Here is a 17,077-nt window from a genome sequence, read left to right on the forward strand (position 1 = left end):
AGGAGGAATGTCTGAAATAAATATTCCTCCCCTAGGTTCTGAGTGGGACCTGGGGTCAACCTTGTATCCCAGACTCTACCAAATTTAATTTGGAGCAGTATACTGTACTGGGAGTACTATGATTTGCTGATAGTATGAACAATTTTTTACAAATCTAGTCCTGAGTTACTTGGTTGACTACCTCTGCCCATGTAATCCTCTAAGGCAATTGAGGTCCAACAGGCTCTTTGCTCTCTCCCAAAGAGAAATGGTAAAGTGAGGCAAAACAATTCGTTGAAACAAAGTTGAAATTTTGAATTTGTTTCCATTTTGCAGAATTTGTAAAGGAATGTTTTTTTTTTCTTTCTTAAAAACATTCTGAAATTTTTTTTGATAATTTTTGAAATTTTGAAATTTTAGTTTTTTCCACTTTTGCCTTTTTTGAAACTGCAAAAAAAATTGATGTCCATTGTTTCCTTCACTTTTTCATTTTTTCGTTTCTTCTTTTGCTACTCTGTAATTTTTCATAACTTCTTCAACTTTGGGAAGTTATTAACTATCAAAAGGAGGAAAGAAAAGAAGAAACGCCCCTAGACATCATTTATTCTCTTTCATTCCATGGCAGAATGAGATCAAGGAAAAAGGAGAAGGAAATGATTGATTTTTCATTAAAAACTGGAAATATTGGATGTACTTTTCACTGAAGTTTTTGATTTTGAAAAAAGGCCATTTATCTTTCTTTTAAATTATTTTTCAGATGAAAAATATCAACCAGCTCTTGTCCTAAAGTTCCACCTGATCAGGCTGAGGGTGTAGTTTTCTAGTACCAGGGCCATGCCTGTGGAAACTGCTAACTTCCCCAAACAGAGTAGGGAGGGTATTTCTATGGCACCAACCCTGTGCATCAGCCAGAAATAGATGAGATCATATGCCACTGAAGTTTATACACTCCAGGAACCACAGAAACTCCTCCTGAGAGCAAACCCTCTTTCCTGTTCCCCTGTCCTCCAACACAGACTGTAGCTTAGCTGTAAATGGAAACACATTACAGAGAGACCGGTCTGAATACGAAATTTATTAACAGTGATACTGTAGTGTGCAGCATGTTCTTAATTTAAAAAGCAAATTTGTAAAGAAAGCTAATGAGTAAAGCACCCTGCTGATTGCTAAATTACCTACTTTCTACTAGAACTGGAAGAATGAAGATGGCTCTGTATACAATTTTATTGTAAATTAGCATTTCAGATGCAAAACTTCTCATTTAAATATATTGCTGAATGAATTTAAATTTGGCAGATGTGTAAGCTTTTAATTTCCTTTATTACAAATGCCATATTTTGCTGTATGTCAGCCAACAGTTATCATTAATCAGAACCACACTTATTGTATTTAAACCATGGGCGTGAGTTAAAGCTATTACAAAACTTTAGTGCAAGATCAATTAAAACAAGTTGCCATCTGAATGTACTGTGCATGCTCTCGCTCTCTCTCTCTCGCAGCTAACCTCCCAGTTAGATGAAGAAAAATGTAAGTTTTGTAAATACGGGATGAGATGCAGGAGTCTGCAGAAAATCTGTTACACAGTTAAAAACTTTTAAGTAATCACCAAAAGTTACCATTAAAATTGAGATTTAGAACACTAGGAGGTAGGAATGTGGGGCTAGTTAACAACAGATGCTAGGCTTAGACTGCAGATTCAAGTGTATAATTAGATATAGAAGGAGCTGGAGCAGACTAAGCATTCGGTCCAATGGCATAAGATCTGCATTGTCAGCTATCATGTAAGCCAGTTGCAGTATCGATGGACTCTTAGCATCTAACTTATGCCACATTAGCCAAGATATTCAGGCTGTTGCTATTACAGTATTACCCTTTTGTTCACTCCTCCCTGCCACATACACCAAAAGAAAAGAGACAGCTGCATGTTGTCAGCAAATTATCCAGTTTCAGAGTTGTGCAGGCTTTTAGCCATGTGACTCGTTTGGACTTTTACAGTGAGTCATACAGCTTTGAACTCTGCACATATGTGTGTTTCATATGTTACATGCTGGGTAACAACAGGAGAGGACTCTATGTTTCTACAATAAACAGCTCTTTGTTAAGAGAACTATTTACAGAGGTGCAGCTAGCATTCTAGCCATTTGCACACAGGCTGGCTTTCTGGTGCCACCTGCAACCTGGGCTCCTCCCTCTAAATTCCATGCAGGTTGCTGCACTGTGGGCCCATAGTTTGGTTCGAAAGTAGAGGCAAGCATATTTGGTGATGGAAGGAAGGAATTAAGCTGCAACTCTAACATCTTGTGCCCTACTTTCTCACATCTCTCTTGTAAGGATTTGCTTCTCTTTACTCTGAGGATGTAAATCCTCTTGGTGTTTGGTCTAGACCAGTGGTTCTCAAACTTTTTTTTTTCCGCAGACCGCTTGAAAATTGCTGAGGGTCTCGGCGGACCACTTAATGATCTTTCCAACTGTTGTTTGTACCCATTAGCTAACTATTGTAAAGTGCTTTGGATAAAAGCACTATATATAAAAAAACCTTCATAATAATTAACGATTTTTTTGTTCTACAAATAATAGCGCACAACTCATATTTTCCTATCAGTAGTCTTACCTTTCTAATGCGATGGATGTGCCCTCTCTCCCCCGCTGCGGCAGTCCCTGAGCTGGGGCTGAGAAGGAGGGGGTCTCTCCCTCTCTCCCTCACCACAGCAGCCACAGAGCTGAGGCTGGGAAGGAGGGCCATCTCTCCCTGGCAGCTGCAGCCCTGGAGCTGGGGAAAATCGCCTCTTTCTCTGGCCACCACAGCCCCACATATCCTAAATGCCCTCCACCCCCTCTTCTCACCCCACTGCCCCCTCCCAGCTACCCCCTATTCCCCTCAAGGCCACCACCTCGCCTTACATATCTCCAAGGTCCAGGCACCTAATTAATGGAGCCATGCTTGCGCAGCTCAACTAATTAGGTGGGTGGCCCTTCATTCTCTCCTGTGCGGCCGCCCAGGCACCCACCTTAGAGGAACTATCTGCGGACCACCTCAATGGAACTCGCAGACCACAGTTTGAGAACCTCTGGTCTAGACTGACCTTGTAGAGGACTGTGCCTTCAAGAAACCTGATACATCATGAAGAATGACTGGTGTTGGGTAAGGGTGGGAGATGTGCAATGTGACCTCTGGAAAGCTGCAACAAAAGTCTGCTTGCTGAAGCATAAACATTATCTGATAGTTGTCTGTGTGTCTGATAACAAACTGAGGACTCTACAGACATTTGTATTCTCTTCTCTTCAGGTTGTATACTATTCTTCCCTAAATTCTCAAACACAGCAACTGTTAACATAAATGTGAGTCAGTATAATTTTACCCCAGAAACAAAGGTCTACCCCAGCTGTCACATAGGCTCATGGCAAAACTTCCATTGTTTTCAATCGAAACAGGATCAGACCCTAAATTTGGGGAAGAGAGTTACTAAGATAGGGACAGCATATCAGGATATGTGTGTGGAAAGAAGGGCAAACGATTTATCTGCATTGCTGTTTGAATTATGTGTTTTGTTTGTGGTCAGTTCATTTTGGGGTATAAACACACTTACCTCTAATGTAAGCAGGATCTTTCCCTTTCAGATCAGAGTTTATTTTCATACTCCATTATTTCTTTTTTTGCCCACCCCTCAGTCTCCACACTAACTGGGCCTCAGTATTCAAAAGTTGCTAATGATTTGGGGTGCTTCACCGTGTGATGCCCAACTTGAGATAACTGAAAATGGCCTCATTTTCACAGGGCTCATACTCAGCCAATTTAGTGTAGCTCCCGAGAAGAATTAGAATAAATTGGGTACAGGCAGGGATGGGGAAGTTTGGCATGGATCTTCTTTGGAATAGAGTAGCAGGAATGAGAAAAAACTGTGTGGGCTTTGAGGGAGTTTATACAAACTCTTCTTTGACCTGAGAACTAGTGCTGCATGACTCACTGAGCTGCTGGAATTGGTGAAAATTCTCTCTGTACCAGAATAATGGAAGTGACACACTTAGCATCTTGGTCTGAATTTGTCACCATCATGAGAGACAGGTTACACAAGCAAAGGAAATCACTGTCTTTCTGTCTAAGTGCAAAACTTAGCTAAAGAGACTGAGCAGTTAAAAAAGGAGAGAAATAATAATACTTAACATCTATCCAGCATTTGTCATCCCTAAAGCATTAATTCATGAAGCCTCAAAACACTCCAATGAGGTAGGTATTATTTTTATATCCTTATTGACCAGATGATAATCCTAAAGTAGGGAGGGTAAGTCACTTGCCCAAAAGCAAAAAGAAAAGGAATCTGACTCAGAGGCTGGATTAGTGCACACAAGTTCCTGCTCCTAGTCCTGTGTTCAGGCTGCTAGATTTAAAAAATGCAATCAACTGCAGGCTGAAGCTAGGCACAGTTCTCCCCATAAACATTTAATGGAGCAAAACCACAACATTTTCTCAGCCTCTCTTGCAATGCTTGTGATAAGGACCATTTTCCTTATCCTGTTGCTCTCTTGTGTTTAGGTTTTCTGCACCAGATCCTGTTGCTGTAGCTAAGTCATGTGTATGTTGAATGTTTTCTTTTTATCTGCACTACTTATTATTGGTTTGTTTTTTGTTTTTTTGTTGTTTTTTTTTTTTTGCCATTTCAGGGTTGCGATACCCAATCTTCCGCTGTGTAAATAGAATCTCTCATGAGGAGGTGTCTGAGAGCTATTGTGACACCAGCACCAAGCCCACGCCAGAAGAAGAAGCCTGTAACATCTTCCCGTGCCCAGCCTTGTAAGATAGTGCCAGAAAATACACTGGGAAATGAAAGCAGCAGTGTCACTGAAGCTTTGCACAAAGGAGGGTAGCTGTTTAAATAGGACTCTAGGGTGAACATCTCAAGTATTTTCCACTTGTGACATGGAGTGCAGTTGATGGGTTCCCCTGTCAGAGGTGGTTTTTATTTCTTTATATGAAGTGGCAGCCATAGCACCTTATCCTCCATTACAGCACTGTTATCCCATGTGAGATAAGGGAGTTAGGAGAGATTGGCAGTCATTTACTCTGGGTTAAATGCAGCCATTCCTCAACAGGTATGATGGTTGAGGGTGCACTGCCCCTGCAGTCTCTCCCCTAGTCTCTCCCTTGGTGCTCTTTCCAAGAGAGAAGCCTCTACCTGCACTTCTCCTAGAGCAGAACTCCACGGTTCACACCACTTTAGACTGAATCAACAGGTTAGGTTCCCATTTGTACCGGGCGAGTGGTGCTTTCTACATTATATTCCTTTGCAGTCCCTCACGAGTGCACCCTGGTGACAGGTTCTGCTGCCTTCACCTCTCTGGGTGCAACCCCACCCCATTCTACCACTCAGCCCCCCAGCTTCTAACCATGTTGATACGACAGGCCCAAATGTACAGGTACCTGCAAGACATTTCCTTCTGGGAGCCTGTGATCAGCAGCTGATTAAGGTAACTCAGAACAGCTCCTTCCAAACAGCACACTGTGTATTCACCCAAGGATATATAGCAAGCAGATAAAAGGGTTAACACTACAGAGGGTCTTGTCTAGGCTTGGAGACAAGGGATAAGCTTTAGGTGAGCCTATACTGCCTCAGTGTACGCTGCGGGGCCTCTGTCTTGACTGATTGCTCCTGCTGCAATCTCTGCCTCTTTCTGTCAGTTTCTCTACACACACACTTCCTCTCCGGGCAGGGAGTTTTAAGGTTTGCTATCATTTTTGATCTTAGGGCCTCTGGCCTGGGAAAAATAGGCCTGTGACCTGGCTGGAGCCAGGTGGTCACTTCCCAGTAATAGCCCATCCAATGTTCTCTAGTCTAAAGGACTACTGGAATACTTTCCCCAGAGATATCTGATCTCTAGTCACAGCTTTGTTTCCTGCTTGTCCTTCCTAATCACCTTTAATTCAAGCTTTAAGTTTTAATTCAACTCTGTCTAATCAGACGGAATACGGTCAATCAGGTAAACTGGGATGCCTGCCGTGCTGATGATAAATGATACAGCTGTCTCCCTCATTCTCCACAACAAGTCTAAAGTTAACAGTGTGAAGGGCTTTTGTACTAGCAATGCACTAACCTCCCTGAGCATGACACTAAAAATGACACAGAATGAAAATATGTATATTAACAAAACAAATACATATATGCAATCTTAATGGAAAGGAATCTTATTGTCACTTAAATGAAATGCATCTATTCATTGTTTTTATATGTAAGTTAATGCCCATTTAGATGATCCATCTATCATTCCTCCTCTGAACAACTGTCTTGTTACGGCTCTCCCTGTGTCATGTCCAGAAAGTCTGTTAGCTCCTCAGGGCAGGCATCTTGCTTTTACATGTTTTGGAAAGTACTAATAAAGTAATCAGAAATAATATATATTGCTAGACAATTTCTAAAAATACACTCTGATCACTATGTACCCAGTTCTGCAACTCTTACATATTTAATAGCATAACTCCTCACCCTACAAGTAGACCCTTTGTAAGTATGCAGTGGTCCCCTACATAAAGGATACATATTATTTATTTCAATATTCAACAAAAGACAAAACAGAGGTTTAAATGATAGTATAAGACATATTTTAGTCCAAATGCATATAATCAGAATTGAAATGAGATGAATGTCTACGATATGGCAATATCTTTATTAACAGTGGATCATTATTATGTTCTCCTTTTTCTTTTCTCTGTTAGCTGGGATATAGGGGAGTGGTCTGAGTGCAGTAAAACATGTGGCCTTGGTATGCAGCACCGACAAGTCCTGTGCCGACAAGTGTATGCCAATCGTACGCTGATGGTTCAGCAATACCGATGCCATCACTTGGAGAAGCCAGAAACAACCAGCACATGCCAGCTGAAGATTTGCAGTGAATGGCAAATTCAGACAGAGTGGACTTCGGTAAATGGGAAAGAGTGGTTCATGTGGAGTATGAAACCTCAGGGGAGCCACGGTGGAGTGGAACATTCCTCCAGAGATCTTTACTCAGATGTGATTTGGATTACATTTGGCTTTGACTAAACACCACAGAGGGGAAAGTGGGAAAGCTTTCAAAATAGGTAGTAGGTGAGCTTAGACAATTTAAACAAGCCATGTGGTTATGACCAATTAAAACTTGTTGTTTAGGACCAGAGAGAATAGAAAAAAGGGACAGGGTAGACATATACTTAGTTAATTAAAATATCATTCAGAGTGCTTTGCAAGGTCAATGTATTTATCTGCGTTTTTAGCGAGGGAAGACCTGATAAAGGCTTGTTTTATAGTTCAGGGGCATATGTTATTATCCAGCGTGTGATTCTTATGTAGGGTTCATTATTGTCTGTTTTGGTGGTAAGAAGCAGTAGCTGGTTAAGGTTTTTTTGTTCTTATTTTTATTCAGTTGTATTTTGAATAATATTTAAATGCAAGGGCACCTAGAGGCTTGGATGGGTGGTTTTGTTTTGTTTTTTTAAATACGTATGAAGCAAAGTAAAGAAATATTATAAATCAAATACTGCTTTAGTAATTTTAGCTGATGATATGAAATGGCAATCGAAATAAAATTTGGTGATTGATTTATTCTCCTTCCTCCCCCCCTCTCCCCCACCAAAAAAGAATCCTTTGGCATCAGGAGGAAAGGATCTACTGTAATGAGAGAGGCATTTAAGTTTGGAAGCTTTGTGGTTTAAATAGAGCATTTATTGTGTTAACCTACTGGAGTTCAAGTAGGTTTTCACTTTGGAGACAGCTCCCTGATTTTAAAAATGCATCTTAAGGAATTTAGTGCAGTGCCATTTTTCCCAACACAGAAACATAAATGACAGATGCTTTGATCTGATTCTGGTTAGAAAAGATGGCACTTCTGATTTAAGGAAGCTTCCAGACAGTGTGACCTAGTGGAAAGAGTACTGGACTGGAACTCAGAAGACCCTGGTTCCATTTCTGGGTCTGTTCCCAGACTGCTGGGTGACCTTGGGCAAGCCACTTCATCTCTCTGTGCCTCCGGAAGATGGGGATCATGATACTGATCTTTGTAAAGTGCTTTGATTTCTGTGGATGACAAGAGCTATGTAAAAGCTGGGTGTTCTCATTATCGTCATTATTGGTGTTACTCTAGTACATTACTGACTTGTTTCACGAACCTAACCTGAATTTCTGCAAGTATCTTGGAGTCAGGGATTGGAGAAATAGACGCAATCCATATATAAGCGATGCTCTTACTGCTAGACACTTTTGTGGCTTTCGCATTTGCTTAGATAGGAAAGTGAGGAGCGTGTCCCTATGGGGAAAATGAATGTTCCAATTGCTGGCACTAATCATTTGCAGCCATGTGTATAATCATTAAATTTAAAAACAACAACATCGTACGTTAAGAGAATGTTAAGGCTGCAAACTCAAGCACTCAGAAGTTAGGAAATGCCAAATATAAGGCTGCCTGTGCAACCTTAATTTGTACTCCTTGTGTGTATGTGTTATCATGCAGCCTTTAATTACATGGTCACATAGTATTTGATGATAGAGCAATAGGAGCACTGGCAGGGCAGGGTCCTATCCAGGTGTTCAGTTTGGGGGCACAACAGGCCGTGGAGTTCCTTAGGCAGGACTCCTTATCTGCCTCTCTTTGCCCTGATGATCTGAGCTGCATACATCGCCAGGCAAAGATGCTGCTGGCTGCTGTATGGAGCAGCACTCCATACAGAGAGGCCAGAGAAGAGCAGGGAAGGGGTGTCTTTCAGTTGAGGATCAGGAGCAGCTGTGCTCCTTTGAGTTACTCTTTGCTTTATCTCCTGCCCAGGAGTGCAGCTCAAAAGCATGCAGAGTATGTGGAAACCTTGAGACAACCTTTCTGGACCTCAGAGGGCTGGCTAGTTTCTGTGCATTGTAACAAGGCTTCCCAGTGCAGCAGAACCACACCAGTCCCAATGTGGTTAGGTTCTTTATGGTCATGGCAGTGTTTGGCCCTATATTTTTAATTTTTATCTTTCCAAATTCACCTACATGATGCATTGGAATGAGACCCACATCTATAAAACTATTGAAATATCTCCCCTGAACAACCAGTATTTCTTCAGCTCATGTAGATTTTTGCACATATGGGATTGCAGGTAAATGGATAGATGATCTCCAGCTAGACCTGGACTGTAGTTGCTAGGTCTTGAATGTAGTGCTGACGCAAAGTCTGTTTCATTACAGTGTTCGGTGCCATGTGGAGTGGGGCAGAGGACCCGAGATGTAAAGTGTGTAAGCAATCTTGGAGACATTGTTGATGACGAGGAATGTAATATGAAGCTACGGCCAAATGACATAGAAAACTGTGACATGGGGCCCTGTGCTAAGAGCTGGTTCCTCACGGAGTGGAGTGACAGGGTAAGACTTTCCACGGTTTTCTTGTAAACTGTCCCATTCACCCTTTTGAGACATAAGAATTGAGTAATTTAACCTAAGTGCAACAGAATATAAAATATCAATCATAAAAGATACTTGTACTTTTACTGAATTGTTTTAATCTATAACATAGGCAGGTGCAGATAAAGAAAAGATAAACTGGTTCCTGAGCTTGTTTTAGGTTCAAGAAGTGATAAAAAGGACAAGAGTGTGGGCTGAAGTCGCAAAGTCTGGATTTGGAATCTGATCTGAATCTAGACTTCCCTAAAGATTGGGTGTGTTCAGATTTATTTGTTTTGCTTTGGTTAGGCCTGAGTCCCTCAGTTTGGATCCAGATACTGCCCAAATGTTCTTCTGGGTAGGGAGGTTTCAGATTTGGTGTTCTGGTTTGAGCCCATTCAATAAAATATTAGCTGGCCCCTACAAAGCCATAGAAATGACTCCTTGGAGCTCCAGAAAGGTTCTCTCAAAGTTTCCACATCTTAGGGAAGTTGGATGTATGTTTTGTTCCAATGCTGCATACGCAGGATCAGACTGCTGTCAACAGAGAGATGCTGATTTACACCATCTGATGATCTAGCCTAGGGAATTTGTTTAATAGTTGTAACATATTATTTCATGAAGACTTACAGGATAGGCATAGCTAACACCAACAAAATATTTTAGTCCCTCTTATGGGTTGCATAGCAGATCTTATCCATACACAAGTCAAACTCCAGTGTTTATTGTGCATAGCTTACTCCGTTGGCCAGTCCTTACACACACAGGCAGATAGTCACGTTCAGAGGAAATACTTGTAAGATTTTATATATACTCCTCAGTGATATTCAATCCACTGTGACACTTTGCGGTCCAACAGTTCTTGTTCAGAGGTCATGTCGAGTGCTGACCAGCCTGATTTGCCTGAGGCAACATGGGAGTGTACTGAATGAACTTAGCGGAGCCACCGGGATCTTCTCATTTCTCTCTGTGATGATGTGTTCTGGCAGTATAGTAACATGAATGCAAACATTGCAGAGTCTAGTGTGTCATGCTACAAATTTTAATCCCATGATGGGATCATTTTATGATTCTCTGTGACTCAGTTTGATGACATAGAGGCTTTCCAGCTCTTCAGAGTTCAGTACTCCTTAAATTTTAGACATTTTCTAGCAGAGAGTAGGAAGAGGTGCTCAATTAAAACTAACTCCTGAGTCACGTCTTCAAAGCATCATTGGAAAAAATTATCAGAATCTTACTAGGATCTGAATGACAAAACTCCAGGCTGAGCGTTTCTTTTCAAATAGATTTGTTGAGAGAGAATCATAGTGCTTCAATGGAATATTATAGAAGTCATCGTTTGACAGCAATATTATTTACCAGTCTCTCCATAGACTAATTAACTGCCTCGTCAATGCAATTAACTTTTGAGGCATATTTTTGCGGGGGAGAATGTCTCATTGCATCTTAGAACATTTAAACTTTTAGAGGAAGTTGCTAGTCACTCAGGATATGTTAATGTACATTCTTACGTGGACTAACCCAGAAGTTAACAGCTAAGGTATATCCTATTGCTGTATTATAAACCACAAAGTGCCTTTCTATGTTTGTTTTTCTAGTGTGTAGAGCTGGATTCCTTGTAAAATGTTATTCAAGTGATATTTTATGTGTGTGAAAGAAAAAAAGCAGTTTATCCTCAAAGATAAAAAAGCTTAACTAGCCCTTTGAGAACACGCTGGGCCAGATCCTCAGCTGGTTTAACTTGCTGTAGCTGCATTGACTTCAGTGAAGCGCATCTTTACCAGCTGGGGGTCTAACTCTCTATTTTTTCTTCTCCAAGCCTGGCACTTTCATTTCTGCAAAATTAAAAATGTGACTTTTTAAATAGCTGAAAATGTTTATTTTCAAAAATTAAAATAAATAAAAACAGTTTGCATGCTGGGAGAAAGCTTTTGAATCTAGAATCATGTTTTTAAATTTTAATGTATATATTTATGTATGTTAAGTGAGAGCCTAGAGATGAAATATCTTATGTTGAAAACTTTATTTTTTTTCTACTGTGGCTGTTTTAAAGTTGGATAATAAATAATGGGCTTGTAACCTTTTCAGCGTATGGAAGTAAGTGAACTAATTAATGATTTCCAAATGTTTGCTACTGTGGTTGGCATAATTTAGCAGCAACTCTGCCAGCAGTGCATTTAGTTAGATTTGTGAAAAGAATAAAAGGAAAAGGATTCTTCTCTACATGAATCAGAAAAAAATACAGGCCAAAATTTTCAAATTAGATCCTTGCCTTAGACACCTGTATAAGATATTCAAAGGTGCTGAACAGTAGCAACTCCTGTTGAAATCAATGGGAGCTCTGTGTGCTCTGCAAATCTGTCCCTTTGGCCAAAAATTTTATTTTTGCATGTCAAATACTACTTTAGTGATTCAGCAGCCTCTTTCCCCTTTGATCAGGTGTGTTTCTGTTTAAGGGCATTTAGGTGGACAGTTTGAAATGATATGGAAATGAGCACTGCCAGATTTGCAGGCTTTGTATTTTTAACTCTAATTTCCTAAAGCAACTTTTAAAAAAAAAATTTTAAGCCAAGCCACAATTCAGCAATAAGTGTAGATCAGCAGTGGGTGACCCACAAATAGTTCAGATAAGCAGCCAAAAGTTCAGAGGCTGAAATAAAGCTTATTTAAATCTCCTGAGTCTGCAAAAGAGTGGTAGAAATCTCACAAGAACAGACCTTCTTTATGAGATTTATTACATGTCTACCTCCACTCCCAGCTGGAAATACCACAGAACAGTCTTTCTCATTGTATTGTGGCCCTTGTGGCTGGAAACCATAAGTGAAAGAACTTATAAGCTTTCACAACTTTGGAACCTTAAAATGCTTCAGTTCAATTGTGTTTACAGCAGGAGGTGAAGATTTGGTCCTTATTTTTCTGAACAAGTTTTGCAGTTACTTAGTGTATATGGATGTATATTCACCATATGAATAGATAAGGTGGCCAAGGTAATCTTTTATGGGAGCAACTTCTCTGGGTATTGACATCTCTGCTTTCAATTCCTGTATGCATTGGTGCTCAATACAGCTCAGTCATTATTATCTGCTACAGTGGGAGGGGTCCAATACCTAAGCAAAAATTACATTTACAAGGAGCTAGATGCCTGGGAGAGAGAGAAACTGAAGTCTTTGGGGACTGGGGCTTGACTGTCCAGCCAGGGCTAGAGCAAGAGGCAGACTGCAAAGAGGGAATGAGCCTGGATAACTAAGGAAATATAGCCTAGACAAACTTACTATAATGCAGGTACATAACTGGTTGGAAAATCATACTTGGAGAATTGTTATCAATGGTTCACAATCAAGCTGCAAGGGCATATTGAATGGGGTCCCGCAGGGATCTGTCCTGGTTCTATTTGATAGCTTCATAAATGATTTGGACAATGGCATAGAGTTGCAAGCTCTTTGGAGGACAGGGTTAGAATTCAAAATGATTTGACAAACTGGAGAAATGGTCTGAAGTAAACAGGATGGAATTCAATAAGGACAAATTCAAAGAACTATACTTAGGAAGGAATAATCAACTGCACAAAAACAAAATGGGAAATGACTGTCTAGGAAGGAGAACTTCAAAAAAAGATCTGGGGATTATCGTGGTTCATAAAATAAATAGGAGTCAACAATGTAACACTGTTGCAAAAAAAATAAAACACACAAAAAAACCCATCATTCTGGATGGATTAGCAGGAGTGTTGTATGCAAGATATGAGAAGTGACTCTACTCAGCACTGATAAGGCCTCAAATGGAGTACTGTGTCCAGTTCTGGGCACCACATCTGGAGAAAGATGTGGACAAATTGGAGTAAGTCCAGAGGAAAGCAACAAAAATGATTAAAGGTCTAGAAAACATGGCCTATGAGGAAAGACGGGGGGAAATGGAGAGTCTGAAGAAGAGAAGACTATGGGGGAACATTAATCTTCAAGTACATAAAAGGTTGTTATAAAGAGAAGAATGATACATATTTCTCCATAACCACTAAGGACAGGTTAAGAAATAATGGGCTTAAATTGCAGCAAGGGAGATTTATGTTAGGAAAAACTTCCTCAGTGTAAGGGTAGTTAAGCACTGGATTGAGGAATCTCTGTCATTCGAGGTTTTTAGGAAAAGGCATTTTCCAAACTTTTTTGGCCACGGAACACTTTGTAGCCTATTCCGGGACACTTATAATATTATTTTATAGTTGTTTGGTTTTCAAATAAAAAATTGCGTTACTTATGCTCAAATATATTTTATTTTATAAAACAAAGCAAAAATACAAATTTAAAATAACTTGAACTAACAATTTCTAACTGGAAAGTGCGTATAAACTAGTAAAAAAATCAGGTGCAAGAGTCAAAATTAAATTCTAGATTCTTTCACGGAACACCTATTCACATCGTGCGGAACACAGTTTGGGAAATGCTTTAGACAAACACCATCATGGATAGTCCAGATAACACTTAGTCCTGCTTCAATGCGGGGGACTGAACTAAACGACTTATCGTGGTCCCTTCCAGTCCTACATTTCTATGTTTCTATGATTTGTTGAAGTAACAGGAAATTTTGGGGTAGGAAAATTTTTAAATAACTCATCATTACGCTTTTTAAAAAAGATTTTTGTGTCCTTAATACCAATACATATTTATAATTTGAGTCACTCTGACTGGAAGTTTCTGTAGATGGTGTAGATTTCTTATGGTGTGCTTAACACGCTCAAGAAGAACCATCATGAACAGTTTGCTTGGAAAGGAAGGCAGAGTGATGCTGTGGTGATTAGAGCACACCAGAGCATTGCCTTACCCTTTCCAAAATAGGGGAATAATCCCATGGCACCAGTCGTCAGGTAGTTTCTCATGAATCCATATTTTGTTGATAATGTGGGTCAGCCCTCCCAAAATGGAATCCCCACCATGCTCAATTAGCTCTGCAACTATACTGCAAATACTGGCAGCATGGCCATTCTTCAGTTTACAGACTGTGCTTCAAACCTCCTCGAGCATATCAGCCCTCCAGCTGCATACATTTGATCCAACAATAGCTGGATGGAGAAGTCCTCCTGAACAGCCTCACACATGCTGAAGGGATGTCATGGCTTCCAACCTCACCCACCTCAGCCATAGTATAGGGCAGGCCACAACATTGACAGAGAACTGGGCTCTGGTGATCTGAAGGGTGCACTCTGTGATCCACGAACAGGAGAATTAATGAAAAATTGTATTAAATTATATACCTAATTGAGATGCAGGTTCGGTAATGGTCTCAGCTCTAATGACATGCTGTAGTGTATATTTCTAAAAATTTACTCGTCGTCTATAGTATGAACTATTCAAGAACACACTAATAGAAATCAATTACCATTAGAAATTCTGCCTTAATAATAGAATTCTACAGCAGACCATAAAATGAGCTACCCAGCTAAGAGTATTAGTTATTATAGTATTGAGCATATTGGCAGCTGCTGTTACCTTCAGTCACTGCACTAACACTGCTTGGTAAAATGCTTTTGTATACCCAGAGTCTGAAAGGTGCTATATAAAACCGAGTTCTGATTCCCTCCTAGAACAAGCCATCTTGCTCCAAGCAATCTCCCTGAAGCAAATCTTTGAAGAGTAAAGCATGGTTCTCTGTAGTGCTCCTTCTGTCATAATCTAACATTATATGTAAACTAAGCTTGAATTGATGTAGTGACATGCTGTCTAATAACCACCATTAAGCAACCTCTGTTAAGTAAAGAAACTAGAGAGAGGCTGCATATCAGATCAAGGAGACTCATAACAGACAATTTCCAAACCACAAAAAAATCAGAGCATTACCTTAATAGTTATTTCAAGGAACATTGACAGAATCCTGTGTATGCGCTTATGTAGAGTCTTATGGACTTTGGGGTTTATATACATTGCATGTGCAAAGCTTACAGTTTGCATGACCACAGTGTGGATCACATGGTGTATCTTCTTCTGTATATGGTGGTCAGACCTTCCACACTCATCCTCTTAAAAAATAAACCAATCAACCACAAGTTTAGAGAGTGACATGATCCAGTAAATACTTAAAGAATTTAAAGTTAGGTGTCAGATACCTGACTCTGATATCTACTAAGCTCCAACTGAAATACACTGAGATATTTATTTCAGTATGAAAAGTGAGAGCAGTAGTAGGTTAAACACCAAATATTGTTCCCATCAAAGTCAACAGGAGCAGGATTGGGCCCAAAACATTTAACAAGAACTTCATCTGTTTCTATTTGTCATACTACATTCATTGTTTCTTTTTCTATGAAAAAAAAATTGACCGGCTAATTAACTCTCCAAATTCCAAAGACTGCCTTTACATTATCTGAGATTTTTTTCACTTACAGAAAAGCTCAGTAAAACTTGGGGAATTTACTATCATGAGTTTGCAGAAACAAATTTGCGTAGATCTTCCCAAGTCTCTCTTGCGATGAATCTGACAGCTCAAAATCAGGGGCACCATTTCAGATTTTGGTTGGGGGGGACTTTAACCATGATTCATGAGACTACTTAGGCACTTGAGAACTCTAGTTTTTTGGCAGGTAACTTATCAATTAGCTGACAGGAGCCCTGTATCTAATTCCTTTATAAAAGAAAGAAAATTAAATAAATATTAGACCCACTCAGCTCTAATAACAACATGTTTTGACATCTTGTGGCAAGTTGCTTAAGGGACACTTGTTAGGTTTTAAATTTTAATGTATATTCTTACATTATTACTAACTCTGTGGGGTTAGTAACCCCTAATCATTTCTGTTGCCCTTTTCTGTACCTTTTCCAAATCCAGTATATTTTTTTGAGACGGGGTGACCAAATGTGCACACACTATTCAATATGTTGGTGTACCGTGGATTTGTATAGAGGCAATATGATATTTTTCTCTTATTATCTATCCCTTTCCTAATGATTTCCAATGTTCTGTTAGTTTTTTTAATTGCCACTGCACATTGAGCAGCTGTTTTCAGAGAACTATCCACAATGACTCCAAGATGTCTTTCTTGAGTGATTTCAGAGTAGCAGCCGTGTTAGTCTGTATTCGCAAAAGCTCACGAAAGCTTATGCTCAAATAAATTTGTTAGTCTCTAAGGTGCCACAAGTACTCCTGTTGTTTTCTTGAGTGGTAACAGCTAATTTAGACCCCATCATTTTGTATGTATAGTTGGGCTTATATTTTGCCAAGTGCGTTACTTTGCATTTATCAACACTGAATTTCTTCTGCCATTGTGTTGCCCAGTCACGCAGTTTTGTGAGATCCCTTTGTAACTCTTTGCAGTCTGCTTTGGACTTAACTATCTTGAGTAATTTTGTATCGTATGCAAAATTTACCACATCACTATGTACCCCTTTTTCCAGATCATTTATGAATATGTTGAATAGGACTGGTCCCAGTACAGACCCCTGAGGGACACCACAATGTACCTCTCTCCATTCTCACCTTTTATGCCTACCCTTTGTTTCCAATCTTTTAACTGAAGTGCCTGGCAGTGCCTTCAGGATCATCTAAGGACCCTTAATCTACTTAATCTACTTTAATGCTCAAATAAATTTGTTAGTCTCTAAGGTGCCACAAGTACTCCTTTTCTTTCTGCGAATACAGACTAACACGGCTGCCACTCTGAAACCTACTTTAATGGTAAGCCTTTTTTTATCTCAATCACCCTACCTCTGTTTATAAACAAACTCCTTGCCTCAAAGGCT

At 39.8% G+C, this 17,077-nt stretch overlaps 1 protein-coding gene across 2 annotated transcripts in view; it reads left to right on the forward strand.

Annotated features, from left to right (window-relative positions):
* The window catches only part of THSD4 (thrombospondin type 1 domain containing 4), a 238,583-nt gene that overhangs the window by 173,299 nt on the left and 48,207 nt on the right, over positions 1-17,077 (forward strand). For both annotated transcript variants that reach the window (XM_084642341.1, XM_084642342.1), the window contains exons 6-8: positions 4,639-4,768; positions 6,686-6,890; positions 9,162-9,335. In XM_084642341.1, the coding sequence (XP_084498467.1) occupies positions 4,639-4,768; positions 6,686-6,890; positions 9,162-9,335 (509 nt within the window). The remainder of the gene's footprint in view (positions 1-4,638; positions 4,769-6,685; positions 6,891-9,161; positions 9,336-17,077) is intronic.

This window comes from Lepidochelys olivacea (assembly GCF_965140295.1).
Source record: "Lepidochelys olivacea isolate rLepOli2 genome assembly, chromosome: 10".
NCBI classification, from domain to species: Eukaryota; Metazoa; Chordata; order Testudines; family Cheloniidae; genus Lepidochelys; species Lepidochelys olivacea.